The 23,195-nt window shown below is 45.9% G+C and overlaps 1 protein-coding gene across 3 annotated transcripts in view; it reads right to left on the bottom strand.

The window, feature by feature from the left end:
- Positions 1–1,229: 1,229 nt before the first annotated feature.
- Positions 1,230–23,195, bottom strand: part of LOC146829216 (uncharacterized) — a 76,399-nt gene continuing 54,433 nt past the window's right edge. For all 3 annotated transcript variants that reach the window (XM_085606662.1, XM_085606663.1, XM_085606664.1), the window contains one exon: positions 1,230–1,742. In XM_085606662.1, the coding sequence (XP_085462788.1) occupies positions 1,497–1,742 (246 nt within the window). In that variant the 3' untranslated portion in view covers positions 1,230–1,496. The remainder of the gene's footprint in view (positions 1,743–23,195) is intronic.

Raw genomic sequence — 23,195 nt, 5'->3', positions numbered from 1 at the left:
TGTTACGCCCAATCACGCCCATTTTCATTACGCATGAATAATGTTATCTTCCTTATCAATTGTTACGCCTCTCGCATTTGCTTCACTGTAAAGCCTATTGTATAAAAGTAATTAATTATCAATAATGTATGTACTTCACTTCCTGAGCCTCCGTGGTGATGGAACCTGGAGTCCACGATTTCGAAATCGTCCATTGGAATAAAGCCCGTTCCTAACCTCTAATACCACGGATTCTGCCTCTTATTTATTGAGCTATTTTTTATTATGTTCTGTATCAAATTAAATCCCGGTAATTAAATTATTTACCACAAAAGCATTACCAACTCAGTGCAGGATCTTCAGTTTTACTCCTATTACTGAAGCAATAGTCAACACTGGCCCCATTTACCCACTAATGCATAAAATTTATCGATATTTTAGTCATAGAAGATAATCATTTGTCAGTATCATCAGTCAGGCATTGCATGTTGAGTTAAACCCTTAACCAAGAACCATGTCCATTCTAGACTTTAAGTCCTCTTAATGAATCACAATTCAAGTGTTACTTTTGTTCACTTGAAATACTAGCTCTGCATTGCTCTGAATAATTTAGTATTGTTTCTTGTTTCTTATTCAGCATCAGGTAATCAATTGTTGTGTAGTAGTCTGGTCTCAAGGGTTTTTAAAGCTATGATATAATATATAACCCACTAATTGAGTATTTATTTCAATTTAGTTGCCTGCGATGAATAATCCTTCTAAAAGTTCAACCTAGGTGGAAGTGGTACCTGACTTCTGATTCCTGAAATATTGTTAGTGGGCTAGCCTGCTACTGCTACCACAACCATGGCACCTTGGAAAACCCTGAAGCCCTTGCTTCTTGCTTGTATTCAGTAAGATAACTATGGTTCATTGTTCTACTAAGTTGTTGTAGGGAAGGCAATGGCAACCCCCCCATTAGTGGTCAATATAGTACTTGCAGGCTGCAGACAGTAGGAGAGTAGTAGGACAAGGGTACCACATAGGCATTGCACATATCTAATTGTTGTTACACACGATCAGCAAAGTTTAAAACTAGGTTGCGTTAAAAGCCAGCAGTGAAAAGTAAATCACCCCCGAAAAACCTAGATTTGAGGTATAAATAAAGAAACTTAAATATTTATTAATCACCCAAACAAAAAGCCCACTCCTTCAACCCACCTCCAACAACTGGCACACCCCTCTCTATAAACAAATGAAATGTCCCAGGCCCCAACTATTGTCGAACAAAAATTAATGTCCATTTTCCCTGAAAAAGTCCAAACTGGAGAAACGGAACCCCGATCCCAACTCCTACATCCCCAATTCCCCCAGCCACAACAACAAACAAGTACCACCTACTAAAATACAAGTTAACAATGGGGAGAGGCAACTAGGAATGGCGGACCAGGCTCAGGAGCTCATTGAGGTGCATGTCCATTTGTCTCTGCCGGGCTTCAATCCATGTCGGCCGTGAATGGACACAGCGTAGAAGGGTGCTAGGTCTGAGAAGGGGGCAGCAGTGTGTGTTTGCTGGTGGGCAGGTGCCTGCAGACTGTGGTGCCGATATTGTGCATGGAAAGCTGGAGGTGCTGGGGCCTGGCTGCGACCTTGGGCAACTGACTCCTCCTCCTCCTCTTCCTCATCCAGTGCCTACCAGCTGCTGGTACTTTGCCCATATTGCCACCTTTTTCTGCTGCCGCCGCTTGGCTAATACATCCTTGCGAGATGGTGACCTGGAGTAGCTAGAAAGAAAAAAGACAAATTTTAAACAATGCTCTGTACCAAAAGCGTGTTTAAGATTATGTAGTGGGTGGCACCGTAGCAGTACATTGATGGTCCCCTAGGGTCATTCGATTTGATGGGATTAGAGTCACAACCACACAACTCACAATGTGCCCAACTGGTCATAAACTAGAAATATAAAACATAGGAACCACAATACATCTATATAGTTTCCTATATGCAATTGTATGTGAGTTAGGAGTGTTAGATAAAACTATCTCCAGGGGGCAGAATACATTTTCATTCAGTGGTCCACTGGGATAGGATTAAAAAGGAGAGGACTCAGGGTTTTAATTAAATAGACCCCTGTATTTGATTAAAACTCTGAGGGCCATATTATCAAGAATGGCAATAATATTGTTGCCTCTTTAGCGTCAGGAAACTGCCACTAAAACGGCGTTAAGGGGCTTGATAATATGCTCTTGTGAATTCCAATAGAAGCCCAGGGTTGATGTCTTTCACAGCAGAACCTGGGCTTCTATTTGCATTCACAAGGGCATATTTTCAAGCCCCTTTTCGCCGCTTTAGCGGCAGTTTCCGGCCGCTAAAGCGGCGATAATGTTATCGCCATTCTTGATAATATGGCCCTGAGTCCTCTCCTTTTTAAACCTATCCCAGAAGATCACTGAATAAAAATTGATTCATCCCCCTGGAGATAGCTTTATCTAACACTCCTTTTGCACTCTGCCCCCCTTGCACCCTAAAACATTGCTCATCTTGAAAACACATCAGTTCTTTCCACAAGGGCGTTGTAGCCCACACCTAGGACTTTGCAGTCCAGGTGGGAGGAGGAAACCCAATGATGAAGCATGTCACCTTCGGGTGAGTGAGGGTTCTTGTCCTGATAGGAAGTCTCCCCTGGCAGCTTTTGCTTATACTCACATACAATTGCATATAGGACACCATAAAGATGTACTGTGGTTCCTTTGTTTTCTATTTCTATTTTATGACCAGATGTACCTATTGTGAGTTGCACGCAAGATAGGGAGTACTATGTCATTGGTCAGGCCCCTTCTGCCAAATTCTCTGCATAGACACACACTTAGAGTCACAGCCACCATTACCCACTCTCATAAAACTAAAGGCAAATGGCAAATGCTCGAACTTTCTGAAAGGAATTATGACAGAATAAGCACAGCAGCACACCAGTTTTAAACAAGCATTTGCAATGGAATCGGTCTTGCATTTGTGAAAGTTAAAGTCCTTGGTGCTGTATATGACAATGTTTTTTATTTTTGTTTGCAGTGGAGTGATCATTGTCCTTAACATTACCAGGATTGTGCATTAGATATTTACGAAGGTTGTTAGATAGCAGATGAGAGCACATGCACCGGATGTTAAATGAGCAAAGGGAGTATGTAGGTGAATGCTGGGGCGGCTGGTGACATTTGAAAGTGGTGAGCATAAAATGATTGGCATAGTGCACCGTTGCAAGCGAGTGTAGCGAGCGAGCCAAAATCACCATAAGGGGGGGTTCGTTGCGATTCTCTTGCCGTGAAAATTTTGAAAAAAGAGAAGATAAATGGTGCATTTCAAGCAAATTTGAGAAAGCAGGAAGGTTCATAAAGCAATTGTGAAAGTGCCTCTGGGAACTGTCACTTTTCTCTTTACCTATCTCTCTCCCAGAATTCACCACCTTCACCTGTAAGTGGCTGCGAGCTGCTCTATCGGCGTCACTCTCTTCCAGTGGCACTCTCACTTTCCCATCATCTAAGTATCCCTTCCTAGCTTATCTCTTTCGCTATCTCAGCATATCCCCTCCTCTGTCACTGGCTGGGTGCTGCTGACACTGCCCGGTGACTGTCTCTTGCTGCCCCTGTCATTGTCTTGCAACCCCCCATGCTCTCCTCTCTCCCTATCTTGCTATCTCTTTCTATCTTGTTGCTGTCACATCCATCTTGCTTGCTATCCCTCCCTACATCTCAGTATCCCTTCCTCCCTCGTCTCTTTCTCTGTCTCCACACCTCCATTCCCCCATCATAGCAAATGACAAGTAGTTACGACAGAGCACATCTCACACAAGAATCGGATGGACTATCTCTAGACTCTACTATAGCGCCTAATATGTACCGGTGATTGCAGGTGGTGGGCGCTTAGCGCTGCCACTCTTTTAAGGTCCAGCGTCCGGTCCAGGGCGTATATTTCCCATCATCGGCCTTCACCCCCGGCGCAAGAGAGAAAAGTCAGTTAACCGGGGAATAGAAAGAGAAGGAAACAGTGACATAAGGGAACGAGGGTGCAGAAAGGAACGTGTGAGAGTAACGGAGCTGACCTAATGCCCATTGCTTATATCATTACAAAACGAAATCAGAATGGTTTAAAAAGACCACGTTTGTGAATACAGAGCCGCAGTATGCATTTTGTTTTCCAATGCACGCACTCAACAAGTAGGTATTTCAGTACCTCCAGGAACAGTGTGCTTTCCCACCCAGGGAAAACATGGTTGTTCAAAGAGCGATGAGGCAACAAAAGTAGGGCTTCACTGGCAAACACTGTAATGTGGCGCTAATGTGTTTAGGTGTGAATAAATTAATATGGCCACCTTGCTTTAGTTAGTTAGTTATTTTTCATATTTTTAATGTTTTATTTCTCTCTTTACCTTAGGCTGCACTTAGAAATTGAAAAATGTCAGCAAAAGACTACGTTTCCAGCAAGTGTTTTTCTTTTTTGGATCCATTTCACAAGGAAGCAAATAAACGAAAGGAGGAAAGAGAAGGTAATACCTGTTTGTTTTTTGAAGTCTCAGACCGGTTTTTACTACATGAGGAGGAGCGAGACAGAGAGGGAAGAGGGGGAACAAGGGAGAGGGGGGGCAGCTGCCAGCAGCGGGAAAACTGGACACTGCCCTTGTCTTCTTTGGGCACGAAGGAAAAGACAGAGTTCTTTTCCTTCTCTGCCCGTTTCTCCCGTCTCCAAAGGGCAAGCCTTAACCATCGGCCTTGCCCCCTGGTGAATTCCGCCATCGGGGAGGCATGTTTAAGAAAGTAGGGGAACGGACTCAAGCAGTGACTTACAACAGAGCACATCTCACACAAGAATCGGTTGAACATCATGAACTATCTATCTATAGCGCCTAGTGAGAGTAACGTAGCTGACCTAATGCCCATTGCTTATATCTTTCGAAAGCAGAATGGTTTAAAATGACCACGTTTGTGAATATACAGAGCCGCGCGTGTATTTTGTTTTCCAATGCACGCAAAAACATTCTTCAAAGAGCGAGGAGGCAGTCGCTTGGGGGGCGTTGCGAGGGGGGTCGCGAAGGGGGTCGCGAGGGGTCGTGCGAGGGTGGTGGGTCGCGCGGGGGTGGGGGGCCGAGGGAGAATAAAATTAAAATTAAGAAGAAAACTTGCCTGACCGCCTCTGCTCCGCGTTGGCAATGGCACCTCTTGGGTTGAAACAGGAACAGCACTGGGGTGGCAACCCTTCAGCCTCGATTGGCTGAGGGCACAGCTTACTCTTCTCCCGCCACCTGCCCATTAGGAGACTGAGGGGCTCCTAATGGGCATACGCAAGTCAGTGAAAACACAAGTGCGCATGACTGGGCACGGGCTAAAAATTAGCTCACCTTGCCCACTCATGCGCACTTGTGCTGCAGTGCTGCCTGTCCCTGGCTGGTCTGACAATGCATGTCAGTCAACATGACACCGGACCGCCCACGGTCTGACGTCATGCTGACTGACATGCATTGTCAGTTCTCCCTTGGCGTCTCTGAACTTAAGTAAACTAAGTTCAGAGACGCAGAGAGAGCTGCGGGCACGGGCGCAGGCGGGGGCGGGGGGCAACGCCCCAACGCCCCCAATGGACACACCGCACATGGGTGAATGTTAATTGAACAGGCACAATGTCGTACCACTTGTAGGAGGCTGGCTTAGTAAATGGTGTACACTTATTTAAGTGAAGCACCTTGCACTAATCCAGACAACCCTTATGGTGATTTTAGTGGTCTTAGGCAACCATAGAAAGCTCTCTAAGTGGTAGCTGTGAAGTGCAGCCTTCAGGCTAAGGCCAGAAGGAGTGTTAAGCAGCTTGTTTTACCAGAACTAATCATGTAGTGTAGGTTAAAATGAAAAGAACCACAAGTGTAGTTATAAAAAATAGTTATATTTATTATACACTCTCACTAATACAGTGGCAGAGATATAAACACAATACACAGACTATTTCAAAAGGAAACAGCTTAGTAAACACAAATACTCAGTGGTCTCCAGGGGGAGACCAGACGATATACTAAAAGAGTGGAATGCGAACTAAGACCAAAGTTGAGACCTGACCCAGAAGACTTAGAAGTGCTAGGGACCCAAGGAACCACCCGAGGTAAGTTCCTAAGAACCCCACAGAGGATTTGTGCAGAATGGAAACACAGCCACCACCTCAATGCAAATCACAGAGAAGGTTGCGGTTGCAGTTTTGAAGAAGGACCCTTCCCAGTGAACCCTGAAGAATCCCTGTGGAAGATGGAAGGTTGGAGAGTCACCCACCCGTGGATACCCCAGGAACCAGGATACCTACTACAGGAAAGCCAGGTGCAGACGTGTGAAGTGACGTCAGAAACCGCTGTAGACCGTGGATACCCCAGGAACCAGGATACCTACTACAGGAAAGCCAGGTGCAGACGTGTGAAGTGACGTCAGAAACCGCTGTAGACCACAATGGAGGATTTCAGTGAAGATGCCTGCTGGAGAAGAAGGTGACAGAGCCATGTGGAATCTAATTGTGGGTTCTTGAAGAGGAGTGCCTGCAAGCAGAGGGGAAAAGAGTCTATGCATCTCGGGAGTGACCAGAGGGCACAGAAGACCAATGGTCACTGATAATTGAAGCTGCAGGAGAGTTGACGGTGACATTGTCGCTGCAACTCTGAGGACTAGGTGATGCTGTGCAAAATCAGGAGCCTCTCACAAGCTGTCCCACATTGGAAGTCGAGAACTAGGGGGTTGGTGTCCGGCAGGAGCACCAACAAGCATTGGCTGCAGCAACAGATGTGGAAAACTAAGAAGGTGCAAGGTCCAAGGGACTCACCAAGTGCAGGAGAGTCGTAACAGACCCCGAAGAAGCAGGGGTGCCCACTGGAACCAAAGAAGACGCTCAAGAGGACCCACAGGCTGAAGGCACAGGAGTTGCTAGAGGACATCGAGCAGCTCAGATGCATGCGCACAGTGCAGAGGATGTGGGGAGGACTAGGACCTTTGAAGGAAGCGATGCTGGAGGCTGGAGCTTCTTGGAGCCCAAAGATCTCTGGAGAAGAGAGCCAACAACCCTTGGCAATGGCACATCAACACGGTGCACAGGGGTCCTGTTCTAGCAGTTCTGATGAGCGATACTGGCCTCAAATCTGGTGAGCAGGCCTCGACAGAGTTGCAGAACCACCACCTGTGTTGCTGAACCTTTTCGAGTCCGTGGGAGCTCAGGAGCAGCAGACCGGTCAGCTTTGCTGTGGTGCCTACAGATGCAGAGAGTTACTCCTTCACTCCAGGGGGGATAACATAGGAGGTCTTTGACGCTAAGAGGCCTGGAGAAGAACATGGGTGGAGCACAGGCACAGATGAGTCAGAAAACAGGCAGGACGACACGACCAGGAGCAGCAGGAGTCTTCCTTGTTGTAGTCTCGGTTCCACGCAAAGTCCAAAGAAGTCCAAGGTGCCCAGATGGTTGAAGTGGAAGTGGTTTCAGATCTGAATCTTGTCTCACAATGAATTTGAAGAGCCACCCACAGGTAAGCCTTGAAGTACCCAAATGAAAGGGTTGGGACACTTCAGGGGTCCTTCCAGAGGAAGGGCTCGACAGAGGGAAGGATACTCCCTTGTCCTTTGTCCAGTTTTGTACCAGAGCAGGAGACAACGGCTCCATGAACTGGTTTCAACTGGAGTATGCAAAGAGGCTAGCGCCCCAGCCCAATACAATAAGTTCTGTCTGGGAGGTGGTCACACCTCCATGTGACAGGAAACCTTTTGTTCTACCTTCCCCTGCTCGAGCCTGGCTCAGCAGCAGTAGGGCATATGTGTCTTTGGTCGGCAGCAGCACTAGCTTGCTGTTATACCCTGAAAGGCTGGTACCGGGAATACAGGGGGCTTTCTAGCGAACCCCCAGTACCTGGACTCCTACATCTAACTCTGGAATCAGTGTTGGGGTAGGGGTAGGATTCCAACATGTTTAATATCGAGCATGACCGGTTTCGGTGCAGCCAATATATAGTTAGACATCTTGTAATTGACTTGATGTCCACTATATGTATAAAATGGCTGACCGCACTTACAAAGCCGGGAGAATTGACTCCTGGGTTTGTAGGGGGTGCCCTTCTCATTCAGGGCACCCTCACACTTAGAACCGAGCACCCTGCCTTCGGGAGTGAAAGGCCTTCCTAAGAGTTGAGTTACAGGTTTGAAGTGCAATGACCATAGATATAAGGAAACTTATATCTGTTGTGAGTGGTGCTAGCAGCAGCTCACTCGGGCTGCAATGGCAGGCATGTAGTCACAGTTTAAGTGGTCTATAATGGGTGGCATAATACATGCTGCAGCCCATGGGAGACCCCTGGTGTACCTATGCCCTGGGTACCTTAATACCATATACTAGGGACTCAGAATGGTACACCAGTAGCCAAATAGTAAGGTACCAACGTACTTACCACAGTCCAATTCAGGGAGACAGCACTGTGGAGTCTTGATTAGCAGGATCTCAGTCAGACTAATCAGAAAACAGAATGACACCAGCAAATAGAGGGGGTAACCATGAAAGCAGATCCTACTTTCCTACATCTCTGCTCACAGAGATAGGTAAAAAATGAAAGTGGGAATGAGTACACCTAATGAAAACACATGTCTAGTGAACACTACTTAAAGCGTGCTAAAACAACCACATAAACAGTCAAGGCGTGTAAGTAGCTGTGTATAAATAAGAAAAATATTAAGATGTGTAAATCCTATTCAGCTGACCGCTGTGAGTAAAGGGAAAATAAACAAGCTCTGTGCATTCGTGCACATTAATGCTGAGGGTTTAATCACTATGGTGTGAAGGTTTAAAAGTCCAAATCGCTGCCTCATTAATCTGTGATTGCTACCGCAGACATAACATTACATCCCCGAGTGCCCAGCATTGTCATATATTACTGTGCAGAGTTTAGCAAAAAACAAGATGTTATACAAAAAATGTAGCCTCACCGTGCATATGCATATAATGTGGGAGTAGAGTATGAATGTTTATTCAAAAGTTCAAGTTTGGTGCCATGGTAGATGAGTGAATTTCCAGATTTTTGTATTGTGCTTATGTAGGCTGAGTTTCAAGAACAGAAAGGACTCAATGTCAAAGAACAATCAGTCACCGCCATTTTTAAATGGTGTAAAACTATACAGCGAAGCACTGTATTATAGCTCGTTCAAGTGTATTTCATGGAACATTTTGATAATAAGCATGATTGAGTAATAAATCAAAACGACCAAGCGAATAAGGGTGTGGGTAGCACTTGTTCTAGATAAGAACAAGAAAGTCTCAATAATTATGTGGCAGGACCTTGGAGGAGTGAGCTGGGTAACAGGGCTATAGCACACAAGAATAAAGCTTGGCTCTGGCTAAAAAGGAATCGCTAAGAGTAAATAAGCAAAACCAAAAATGGAGTAGAGCATCCAGGGCAACTCCACTAGATACAGTTGAGGAGCAGAAGTGTGAAAGTAAAGATAACTATATTTTTACTGGAGCACAGTAAGGAAGGACAGGGCATCGGTAATGGTACCTCAGATGAGAAAGGCTAAGAAGCTCATCCCAGCAGGTGACCAAGTGTCATGAAAGTGACCTGGGGCTGAGCGGGTGCCCATGCCTCTTGCTGCCTCACTCCAAGCACACGGAAAGGGAGGGGGTGGGTAATGGAAATGCTGAGTTTGTTCTCGAAGGGTGGGGGAGGGCTCCAAACATGAAGCAGCAGGGAAATACCTAGTAAAGTACATGAAATAAGTGATCTAAAATAAAGAGTGTGCAGTGCACGCTGATGTACATACAGCACTGTGAATGATACCCCGCATTGCGGGTTAGGGGGCGCAGAGTTGTGAAAGGGCAATTCAAAACAAGCAGTTTCACTGTAAGTTAAGAGAACATATGTTTTGTCAGCATCTAATGCAAACAAGCACAAATGGTGTGAAGCGGGCGCCGCAAGAGGCCCGGAGGTAGCGGCCGCCATTTTGCAGGAGAACTAGCTGCAATTAAACAAAAAACAAGTAGTTAAAGTACGCTGCTCATGAAACGGGTGCCGCAAGAGACTCTAAAGCGCAGAGTGCTGGGCTGAAAGTGCTCGGTGTCAATAGATAATAAGTATTTAGCCATGCAGTGCAGAAATGAAGAAAAGCGTGTGCAGCAGCAAGCCACCAAACGTCACCTAATATGAAAACAGTGCTCACAGAGAAGTCCATACCTGAATACAGCATGTCTCGAAGAGACAGTGCAAGCACTGCCTAGACAAGACCAAAAACATACATTTGCATTACTGATAACCGATCCTGCAGCAGCACACTTGTAAGTCTCATAGATGCCAATAGACCCGATGCAGGCCGCAACAAAAGTTAATGGGAGAATACATTTTCACGATTATTTTTTTAAGAGTCTCCCACTTTCCTCCCAAAATATTGGCATGTATGTGTATGTGACAAACATCTTTGAAGGGTTTTCAAATGCTTTTTTGCATAATAAATATTAGGAAACGCAATTTAAGAGACTACTGGTGGACTGCAGCATCCTACGCACCATTGCTTCATGGGAACGGATTGAGACTGCTGGTGGCTGGGCAAGCAGCACCTTTGGTATTCCACGTGCACCGGTCTAGTGATTGGGAGAGTGGTGGCCTGCACTGTGCAAAGTGAAGCACTTGTTGTGGGATCATTATAAGGGGAGCCTGATTTCAAGATGTAATGGACACTCCAGAGCTCCAGAGTAGTGAAAGAGCCTGAACAGTAGATACATAACTCCCCTTTGTGGTTTTAGAAATGAAACAATGGGGTATATTTACAAAGGGATAACAACACCAGAGTGTCACATTTAGTGACTTTCTGGTGGTGCTCTGCCCTTCTCCATATTTACAAAGTGGCGCTAAGCCACTTTGAATGACTTAACATCGCCTTGTAAATACGACCCTTTTACACGCATCACTTTGCGTGAAAAGGGCATGCAATGAGTGTTGCTGTGGGCGTTCCACCGCAACACCCATTGTTGTTTGACACTGCCCAAGATTTACAAGGATGTGTAGATATGAGGCAGTGCCAAAAACTAACGTCATGCAACAGCAGGCATTAGATTGGTGCTACAAAGAGAAATACTTTTATTTCTTCCCGTTTTTGCTTTTTCCATGTGTGGTGCATTCTGCTGCATACACAGAAACTGCAAAACGACAATAATGATTGTTTATGTGCAGGAGGGTTTCCTTTGATGCATAATAACAATCGTTAAATGAATTTTTTTTTTTACAGCGCACTGCTGCCCCAGCGACGGGGCGTCCTGGCGCTTGTACTCATACCGCTGTGGAACCCTTCCTGGCTTTCCCTGTGAAATGTCCACTCCTGGGCACCCCCAAGGTGAAGCCAGGCATCCCCAGCGCTGTTGGGGCCGTTGTGGAGATTAAGCAAGCTATTGCCCAGAGTTGGACCCATGATTAGAGTAGGTACCGAGGCGAGAAGTGACAGGTTCGAGGAAATTGAGCCCAAGACCCGCCGAGGCAGGAATAGAACCCTGGTCCCGGGCCAGATCTCTGCATGATGGTCTGCCGCTCTAACCATTGAGCCACACTTCTCCACTATATACACAAATAAAAGCAATTTGCTACTTCTATATGTGCTTCAGAATACAGCACACATATTAGTAACAAATCGCCATTATTGATTAGCATGCAGGCATATAACTAACCCCGGGTGGAGACCTCCACTCTGCCTGCGGAGTGTGCGGAGATTTTCCTTCTCCGCACTCCGCGGAGAACACGGAGAAGGAAAATCTCTGCACACTCCGCAGCGGAGCGGAGTTGGCCAGCCCCTGCCTCCACCTCCATTATAAAAATTAATTAAACATCATTAAAAAAAAAAGTAAAACCACTTACCTGACAAGCGGCATCTCTGGCCTGTCCTCTTCCTCTTCTTCACCGTCTTGCTAATCCCTTTTAGAACTGCGCCCGTGCATGCGCATTTTCTAGCAAGATCACACTAAGCTCAGGGTTACATATAACAGCCACATTTCTATTGCTGGCGTTAGAGGTTTAAAAAAAATGAGGTCACTATGGGGCATATTATCAACGGCCAGCGATAATTATCGCTGGCCGTTCATCGCTGAATATTATCGCCATGATAACACTATATTTACAATGCATAGCGCTATGGCGATAATATTTCAGCGATAGCGGTGTTTTCAATGGAACATCGCTGGTTTTCCAGCGATGTTCCATTGAAAACAGCGATAACATTGCTGATAGGACCCTGTGGTCCTATCAGCATAATCCATATCCCATTAAAAGTATGCCTTAGTCAGGAATTTAACAGGTGTTAAATTCCTGAGTTAAGGCTGAGGTAGCGCGATTTTTTTTATCGCTGCACCTCCTTGTTAATATCGCGAAGCTGCCTTCACGATATTAACATGTGTTGTTTTCACAGCTACGCCTCTTTTGCATCTCATTAGCGAGGCGAGGCTGTGAAAAAACGGGCTCTGCATCAAGGAAACACGCGTTAGCATGTCCTTGATGATATTGCGATATAATTATCGCCGCTTTTCGCCCAAAAACGGACGCTAAAGCGGCGATAATTATATCGCCAGCCCTTGCTAATATGCCCCAAAGTAGTTACAGAAGGTAAACTTATGAGCTTCATTGCAGATGGAGAGAGAATGGAGAGGGTTTTAAATCTTTTTATAATTGAAGTAGGGAAGGAACAAGAATCAGGTGAGGGGATGTCTTGCTGCAAACAGAGATTAATCCTTTGCTGTGAAAGGAATGTGTGGGCTATATGTGCCTATGGGGTATGTGTGACATTTAACGATGAGCAAAATACAGAACACTGAAGCATATGCTAATCTTGACGCCCAAAACCTCTAATGCTAAACATAATGTCAATTAGCCCATATTAATTTTTGTATGTGTTATCTTTAATGGTAATCTTACTGCTAAACAAACACTAATCCTACATCAGTTTTGAACCTGAAGTAAAAATAAACCTAAATCTAATCTTATTGCTGGCCATAAGAGTGACTCGAAAGTAGTCTCACATAAATACAAGAGGGACAGATGTCAAGCACACAATACAATTTATTGAAACTCATTTGCATAATAAGTGATTAATCTGAAGACCTGATGGGAATGAGACCAACTAATGTTAAAAGGTGGGCGTCCTGTTGGAATTTCACTTAGAGACTAAAAAACAATGGGTAAATACTTGAATGAACGGGAACCACTAGCAATTACTCTCAGCACTGTCCCATTTGATAAGCTACGCCCTCTGAACAGGAGCACAATTAACCACAGGCATGCCTCCTTCCAGTGGGCTCTGCACTCTGTGTACAGTAGAACTCAAGCTGCACCTCAGTGGTGGCTGTCATAAGGGGAAACATTTGGGTTTGCATATGTTCCCATATAGATGTGGCCTTGCAGTTTGAGCAGGGCCGTCTCTCTGTAAAACAAGTGAGGCACCGGAATGCGACACAGAGTATCTATGACTCAGATTGATTCTATCAATAAATCCGTAACTTTAGTTTTATCATTTTTCTGATGGAATAACATGAACTTCGAAAAACAGCAATGTCAACAGTTCAGCATGCACTCAAAGGATACCAGAATTGTACCCATTCACGGTTCACCCGAAGTGAACTCTCGCTGCACTGCTTTGTGCACACAAGACCTCTGCCGGGGCTGAGAGTGCAAATCTGGCGCTGAAACTATTTGGCAAACTCAGATAAACCTAAAGTTGGAGCTCAGTATATTAAGTCGTATTGATATGCACTAGCACCCCTAAATGTAATGTGTACTTTGTTTCTTTTGAATGACTTATTATTGTCTCAATAATGTCCCTGAGAAGAAATTCGTATCACCTTATCGATCTCTAATAATGTCGCATCCTATGTATATCTTGAATCAAATGTCAATCTCTCACAGTAGCTCTTGCAGACGGATAACAGAGGGTCAACAATCTCCTACACCTTCATAACAAATGCTGGCAGAACAGTTCGTAAAGCCTCATTAATCTTGATGGCTGGTTAAATTCGGGTTACACAAACCTGTACATTTTGGTGGGTTTGTAGACACTTTAATGTACACTTGTTTATTGGGGATCCATTGGTTGGGAGCGGTTCCTACCCCCTCTTGGGGGCAGGACGCAAGCCACACCGTGACAGATGCTTCATTATTCTTGAGGTATTAGGGGGGAAGGGAGGAGGTGTGGTTTATTGGAAGTTACGTTATTTTTAATGTCACAATGTAGTATTACATGTATAGAGTCCAATCGTATCATACCACCCTCATATTGGTCGTTTTGCATGTCAATTAACCGATATGACTGAATCCCAGCCGCAGAGTTAAAACATTGTTAGTTTGAATGTCCTCAGCCTGCTGGATAAGATCAAAAGAGGGGCCATACTCCGCCAGGTCTAGCGCTACAATACAGATATTCTTATGGTAGAAGAGACCCATTTACTGGGAAATAAGACACCCTGCCTTCCGCGCTTTGGCTTTGTTCAGACCTCCCTCTCTGGATTCACTAGGATATCTAGGGGGGTTGCGATATTAATTCATGGCAGGGTGCCATTTGTGCAGGACCGGACCTGGTCTGACCCCCAGGGCATGTATATAGTGGCGACAGGCACAGTATACGGCGAGTTTCTCACCCTAGTCTGTGTATATGTCCCCCCACCCCTGTCGTGGAACTTGGTGGAACGACTGACTTCCCATTGGGCAGAGATTTTGCAGGGCCTGATGATAGCGGGGGTGATTGGAATGATGTTATGTCCCCCTCAATGGACAGATGGCGTAGGACAGAGCGAAACTCCAAACATTGACTCAGGGTCTAAGATGGGTGGATACCTGACGGAAACTACATCCGACTCTGAACAAATACACATACTTCTCAAGCATTCATGACTCCTTCTCTCACCTTGATTATAAATTCATCTCTGCTCCCCACAAGCACAAAATTGTGACAGCCGGGATCTTGCCCCAGGGCTTGTTAGATCACTCTAAAGTTACACTAATATTACACTTTGGCCTCAGATGCTCCCTATCCCGTTGGTGCCTATCCTCATGGCTACTACAGGATGATTACTATCATCACCAGATGTATACTGCCATTACCGAATATTTTTTCAACAATGTCGGCACCGTTGACTCTTTCGAAACTTTTTGGGAAGCTATGAAACCAACGCTAAGGGGGGTGGACATTGCCTTCTGTACTGCAAGACTTCGGCAGCATCGTGAAAAGAAGTAGTCCTGAAGATGGCGACGGGACTCGCAGTCAGCTCTCCATAACACAGCAAATATATGCTAGTGATCTCTAGGACGAGGCCAAGACGTATTGGCTCGCTGCGCTTAGCCGGATCTATCCGTGGGGAGACAGATCTAGTGCCCTTCTACATTGTCTATGCCAGCAGATGCTCCGACCCGTGACTCTTTCCGAAATCCACAGCCCAGATGGTGATGTGCTTACAGACCCTGCTCAAATCGCTACCAGCTTTGTGGATTACTTCACAGACTTAAACACACGCTGGTGATTCTCCCTGAGCCCACAATTGACCGATTCCTGACTGATCTGCCCCCGAGGTCCTTGCCAGACTCCATGAGCGATGATCTAGATGCCCCGATCTCGACTGAGGAAGTTCATAGTACTCTCATGGACATGAGCATGGGTAAAGCACTGGGCCTGAACGGATTTCCTTGTGAATTCTTTAAGAAATACAAGTCTCAAATATGTGCATACTATTTGGCAGCACTCCATGCAGCGATGGAGGACGGCCGGCTTCCAACTGTCTGCCGCCATGACACAATAGTGATTTTCCTAAAACCAGACCAGCCCCCGGAACTGCATACCTCATATAAACCGATTTCCCTTCTAAATGTCGAAGGCGAAATTGTTGGCCAAAATCATTGCAAATCGCATTGTCCCGCCAATAACAGAATTAATTCACCAAGATCAAGCGGGCTTTATGCCCAGCCGCGCCACCAGACATAACATCCGTCGTGCCCACAATTCTATTCCCTCTGTGGACTGTCTGAATGAGCCAGCAGCGCTCCTTCTTACCAATATCGACAAGGCCTTTGATTCCATTAGCTGGACCTACCTCTTTGCTCTTCTAAACCGCCTGAACATTGTCCCTCGACTGCTTAAATATATTTGCCTTTTATACACAGACAGCACTGCCTCGGCCCAGATTACTGATTCAACCTCGCAGCCATTTTGCATCGGAAGGGGCACAAGGCAGGGATGCCTTTTATCTCCCTATCTCTTTGCACTTGCCATGGAGCCACTTGGGGCGTGGGTAAGAATAGATGCCCAGGTATAGGGCTTCGAGTGGTCAAGTGAGGTCTCTGATTGTATAGCGTTGTAAGCCGACAATGTCTTATTTTTTCTCACATGCCCTATTAGTTCTGGCCCAGGCCTGCTTAGAATAATTCAAATTGTTGGTGAGAATTCCGGTCACTACATGAATGCTCATAAATCTTTTCTATGGCCCATGCGTGGGGTTGATCAGCTCGGGACTTGGACACTTGAGGTTACGGTAGTCCCAGATGGCTTCAAGTATCTTGGGGTGTTTTTGTCCGCATTACAACCCGCCTCCTGGAATAGGAATCTGGCCCCTCTGACTCAGATCAAAGAACAGGTGCATGTCTGGTCACATTTGCCCTTATCATTGTTCGGCAGGTCGGCCATTTTGAAAATGGTGTTGTTACCCCGTCTTCTTTATCAACTTCAAAATCATCCCTCACCAATATTGCATGCATGGTTTCGGCAATTGAACACAATCCTCTGTCATTTCTTTTGGGGGGGCCCCGTGCGCTTCGCACTAAGAATGTGCTTACAGTCCACATACTGCGGGGGCATTGTGACTCCAGACATTCAGGCGTACCATGCGGCATCTCATCGCCTCATTTTAAATGATTTGTGGTATAAGGATCGACATGACCCTGCATACGCCGTCAAGCATTGGTTAATGAACTCTAGGTCTTTACACACAATTCTACATTCTAGTGTGATGCTCAAACTCCTGCCCCCGCTACTCAGACGGTCTTTATGATATGGTGACAGGTGCTGCGTAGGATGGGGTGTGGAGCAAACTCACGAAAAAGACTTCTCTTTGATGCAATGGCCTCCTGGCCCAATTAGCTGACCTATAGGGCTTCGTGGGATTGGATTCTAGAGGTGTATCAACAGTCGGCGCTGTCCTCCAGGGTCAGACCCTGAAGTCGTCCAGCAGCTGCAAACCAAATTTCAAATGCCATGGTCTCAATTTTATAAATATTTACTATTTTTCCACTCGTTCTACACATACCTTGCCCAGCAAGACAATATTCCCGACTTAAATCCCGTCGAAGCCAAGGTTTTCCTTGGTGAGGTGGGCCAGCACAAAATCGCAAAGTTATATCGCACCTTGGTCACTAATCGCCACACTACACTCATTAAGACCAGAGAGGCCTGGCAGAAAGATCTTGGTCCACTTGATAAGAATGACTGGGTTGAGGCTCTAGAATCCCCGCGTGGGGCGGCCATTGCTGCGCGCCTTCGTCTTATACAATTTAAATATCTTCACCCTGTGTATTTCACTCTCTATAGACTCTGGCACGCCGGGATGATTAAAATCCTCCTCTGTCTGTGTGCTGGCTTGTCTATCTGAGGTGCTGGGTTGGGACATTCCACAGTCACCGCATCTAACTATGCTTCATATTACGGTGGGTATTGGAGGTAACAGATACAAAAGACATGCTATTCCTGGGCCTTACTCTCGCTAAGCGAGACATTGCTAAGTCTTGGAAGGCAAGTTCACTGCCATCCGTAGGGGCCTGGAAACGGGGCCTCGATTTTTTCCATGGGGTTAGAAATACCGATCTTCTTGGCATGTGGATGTCCTCAGAAACATCTGAAGTTTGTGAAAGCAGTGGGCTGATTATCGGGGTCTGTATCTTGAACCTGTTCCCCCTGCAATACGTATTGAAGATTTGCCATAAAGATCAAATGTGGGGAATATATTTTATGAATAATTGTATCAGTACTCAAATGTTGCGATTGGAGACTTTGTATGACAATATACATATGGACTCTGTGACATCGTTGTTTCTAGTTAATAATGTTTATATGCATTTAATTCCGTTTTCTGCATATTCCATCCTGCAACAACTGTATATTGTTAAAATTGACATCTTTATCATCGCTATAATATGTATACAAATGCGGCCCTGGTGCTACCTGGGCCTACAGTGTCTGTAAACAATAAAATCTGTTGTGAAAAAAAAATGTCAATGTAAAGCACTGTCACGTCCCCCAAGATAATGTTTGTGCTTCCGGAAAAACTGGAGATAAAATATAATTCAATCACAGCAACAAATATGTCCCACGCAATGCCATGTGCATTGCTGCTAAGAGAATTCTGACTCTTTTAAGTTCTGCCAATACACAAACAAGATATCCATTCATTCATTCATTCACTTAATGCAATATATTGCTGGAGTGGTAAAGGAGAGTGGGCTAAATGTTTTAATGGCTGCGATTTCACACCACTCTTTTTCTGTTTATACTGTCTCTATACCTGCACATCCTTTCATATGTCAATCTGTCTACCCAGCCTTCTTGTCTGACTTACACCACCTATCTGTCCATCCATCTGGGTTTGTCTTCTCCTTTGTCCATGTGTCTGTTTACTTACTCAGCCATTTACCCGTCTATCTACCTACTACCCATCTCTAGAGTTATTAAGTATCCCCTCGCCTCTATTACAATGCCTTTGCCCCTGTTTCTGGAGATGAGGGGTGGATTCCACTCTGGTTCTTTGCCTTTGACTGCGTGATGATGTGTATGGAGCTTGGCTGCAGCCTGCAGCGTGCGTTTGCAGTGACGTATTTTTGGCACAACTGAAAGCAGCACAGGGACGTTTATAGCACCGTGGCAGATACAAGTGCCAGCTGCGGTTTTTGTTTAAAAAATTGTCACCAAATTGCAAGAGGTGCAGACCATATTTTGTGCCCAACAAAGATTATTGTTCCCACCACTTTGAGGTCTACATTGTGTGTTGGTGAGTGTGTGCGTGAGCGGGTGAGAGGTGTAAGTGTGTGTGTGTGTGGAGGTCCTACTGGATGTGTGCATGTTTGTTTGTTGTTGTGTACGCGTGTATGTGCTACTGTTTGACTACCTTTGATTGTGTGCATTGGCCTGTGGTTTTCTCATAGTGTCTTATTGACAGTGTGTATGTGTGCGTCTGTGAAGTGTCTGTCTGACAATGCGTATATGTGTGCCTGTGAGTGCTGATGTGTGTCTGTGCTTGTGCTTGATTTGCATTCCTGTATGCATGCATGTATCTCCATAACACTCTAGTGGTGTGTGAGTGTGTCTGTGGTTATATCCCTGTGTGCCACTATTTGTTTGGCTGGCTGAGCCTAAAACATAAGGGCACAGAGAAGTGAGAGAACGCGTTAGCTCACTAATGGCAATAACTACCACTATCTCAGTGACAGGACACGGGAAGCTCTGCATGACTTCTTAAAGAAACAGTCCAAGTGAGCACCAACGCGTAGGACTAGGTAGCACCGCAGAGCACCTAGCTACTCTAGGATGCTCACATAATATTTGTAGCATAAACTTAACTTACCTGAGTGTGAGCAGCATGCTTGCTATTTGGGATTGTATTTTAGCATAGATAGAACACAACAAATAAATAATTATTACTCACCAAGCTGCCAACGTCAACACCTAGCGGTTCGTCCTAGTCCCTATCAATGATGTCCACCCACAGGTGAGTAAGCTGATGTTTAGTGCACTGGATCCTGGTGCACAGCCTGATGCACCCTGCCCCACCGCTGCTTATGCCTGGCGGTCTGGTGCCAGGGTGGAGTGGAGGTAGCACGCACATGAAAAAACTACTACAGCCACCTCCACCATTGTGAATAACATGAGGGGCTGCCCCCCATGCTGATTCGGGGAGCCTGGTGCTGCTGTTCATCTGCTCTGTCATGGCACTGGTTGTGGGCAAGGGAAGAGAAGAAAGTAGATAAAACAAGAAGGAAAAAGAAGGAAGGAAGGAAGGAAGGAAGGAAGGAAGGAAGGAAGGAAGGAAGGAAGGAAGGAAGGAAGGAAGGAAGGAAGGAAGGAAGGAAGGAAAAAGTAAGACATTAAAGTAAAAAATACAAAAGTACTACAAAAGTCATGCAAAAACAAGAAAATGAAAAAAAAACATACAAAGACACAGGGTAATGTAAAGATAACAAATGAGGGATAGAAAGGGTTCAGAATGGTAGGAATAAAGAGAATAGGCTGGAATTGAAAAGTTTGCTCAGTACCATAAACAGAGCAAAAACCAAGATGGCCACGCCCACATAAACTGCGTGGTGCTGTTTGCATGCGAATTCCAGCATGAGAACGCACTTTGCATTAAGTATGCCAGAAAGCATCACTTGAGCAGGCGTGACAAGCAACTCTACCCGCTTGTGGAACTCTGCCCAGCGCTGCAGAGGTTTTTTTTCACTCTACAAAGTTCCACGTAGTGCGGCTAAGTGAACTCCGCCCAGGCCTACTTAGGAGTGAGCTCTGTCAATGGAGCAACAATGGTACCATATTCCTTGACAAACCTCCTGTTCTACCTGGTGAGGCCCAAGAATGCTATGACCACAATCTGGGTTTGGGGGGGCTCCCAGGCCATGATAGTCTCTATCTATGGCTTGGAGGGACTGCACGTACCCTTGCCCACCAGGAGTCCCAAGTACACCACAGACCCCTACCCTATCTGATAAACACTGACCTTGATAGTCAGACTCGCCTGCTGCAGAGCTTACAGAACTTCCTGGAGGCAAAAAAGGTTGTCATTCTAACTGCTACTGAAAAAAGCTATGTCATTCAGATAAGCAGCTGAGAAGGCCTCCATACCAGCAAGTACCTGGTTCACCAACCTCTGGAAGGCGGCAGGGGCATTATTGAGTCTAAAGGGAATCACTCTAAATTGATAGTGACCCTCTGGAGTGGAGAAGGCTGACCTTTCCTTAGCACCTTCTGTTAGGGTGATCTGCCAGTACCCCTATGTACGATGAAAGGTACTTAAGTAGTGGGCAGCCCCACCCTGATAATCCACTCATCCCCTCTGAGGAACGGATAAGCATCAGTCTTTGTCAAAGAATTTAGCCATCTATAATCCACACAGAACCTCAGTTCAGGTGTGGTTCCAGCCGGGGTAACCTTTGGTACCAGAACCACCGGACTGGACCTGGGTCTACTGGAGGGTTCTATCACCCCCATTTCTAGCATCTTAGAGGCTTAACTCTTGATGCTGGCCCTCACCTTAACTGACAATCTGTAATTTTTATTCTTAACAGGGAGCCTGTCCCCTCTCCACATCACGGGTAAACAGGTGAGTAGTCATTGGAATAAGGGATAACAGAGTGTACTACTGTCCAAACATTTGGTGACAATCCCTCTGCTGCTGAGGAGTTAGACTAGACCTATCCTTCTCCTTGGAATCCAAGAGATCAGGGAGAGGTTCACTCTCCTCTTCCTTTTCTCAATCTGTCAACAATTGCCTGGTGACCTCAGACCTCTTAAAGTATGGATTTTGGTAGAATTGATGTGAAGTAGCTGGTGGGGTTGACTGGGGATCCTAGGGTCTTTCAGGTAGGTGGCCTTATCTTTCTTTTCAATCACCTCAAGGAGGTCCCAGTTTTCCACAGGTTCCATCACCTACACTTTCTACCCAGGCTGTAATTTTGGTTATATCAATCTTTCATTACAGCTCGAAGTTGTCTGAAGCTTGCTTCCACAACTTAGCCATCTGGTTTCTGAAGGCCAGCATGCAGCTCATGACAGAGAGCCTACCTGTGAGCTTGCTCTCACCCTACCTTCACCAGACTCAGAGGTCACCTAACAGCATGCCCATTGAGAAGCTCAAAGGGGCTAAAGCCCACCCCTTTCTGTGGTACATTCCTCAGGGCCTAAGGTAGGCCTCTACTCATGCCTTTCAAGGTCTTGTTGATGGTAATAAGAAGAGAACTTGTAGATTACCCCACACTTCTTCATCATTGACTGCATGTATGCAAACATGAAGTTTGTGGCCCAGATGGTAAATATCTGATCAGGGCCTTTGCCACTGTAGGTGCAGTAATGGTCCTCAGCAGGATTGCCTCTGGGTACCTAGTGGCATGATCCACCAGAACCAGGATGAACCTATTGCTTCAAGCAATCTGGGGATCTACAGGCCCTACACAGTTGGTGCTCACTCTCTCAAAGGGTTATTGGGGGCTGTAAGCCTTTGCCCTGTCTTTCCCCTTGCCTTGCAGGTTGCACAGGTCCTGCAGAATGCATCAGAGGATGTCTTGATATTGGGCCAAAGGAAATGTGGGACAAGCCTTACAAATGTTGTGACTTTGCCTAAGTGTCCTTCCAGCCATCTCCAGTAGGAAGGCCTGCAGCACTGGGAGACCATCAGGGCTCTTGCTGTGCCATGCACAGGAGACTTAGGCTCACTATAAATGACTCACTCTAAAGGAAGTTTTCACCCAGTCAATGTGATAATTGCCAGAGACATCACCTGCTGCTTGGGCTTCAGCCTGTTTCCTCATGCCCTCAAGGGTTGGACACTCCCTCTGTGCCCTACAAAACTCCTCTTTGGTGGGTCCTCCTTCTACATGCAAGCTATCAAGTACAGGCAGGTCACTAAGGGAAGCAGTGCCCACCTCATTGGACATTGGGGTGGCCACCGCAGGTGCCCCATCCACCTCACTGGGAACACACTTAGGGACTGGCTTACCACACCCTTTGCCTTTCTGCTTTTTAGCAGCTGACTGAGCCACGGTTCCAGGTCCCATTCCTTTTTGACTCCCATCCTGGGCAGTCATGGACTTTGTCTTTGCACAGATTTAATCAGGTAACCCCAACATCTCCACATGAGCCTTGAGCTTCACTTCCTTCCAGATACTTTGCGCATGGTCATTACCCAGCAAACGGTCCACAGGCATGACAGGGCTCACAGCAACTTTCAGAAGACATGTAATCAACCGCCACTCAAAGGGGACAAGGGCTAGTGGGCAGTGACCCTCTTTGTTGTCAGCCGCCACGACCTGGTGGAATGCATTTGGAATTACCAGCTAATTCCTTAACATAGTCATGCTGGTACCTGTATCCCTCAGAGCCTCAACACCTTGCCGATTAATGGTGACCCATGCTATTGACTTCTAAGCAATGCTTTTGTAATTTTTATCTTGTTTTACTCAGATAGTCTCTATTTTTTCA

The sequence above is a fragment of the Triturus cristatus genome, chromosome 5_2, assembly GCF_964204655.1.
Source record: "Triturus cristatus chromosome 5_2, aTriCri1.1, whole genome shotgun sequence".
Lineage (NCBI taxonomy): Eukaryota > Metazoa > Chordata > Amphibia > Caudata > Salamandridae > Triturus > Triturus cristatus.
The sequence above is the reverse complement of the archived record's forward strand: the minus strand, read 5'-3'. Positions and strand labels throughout refer to the sequence as shown.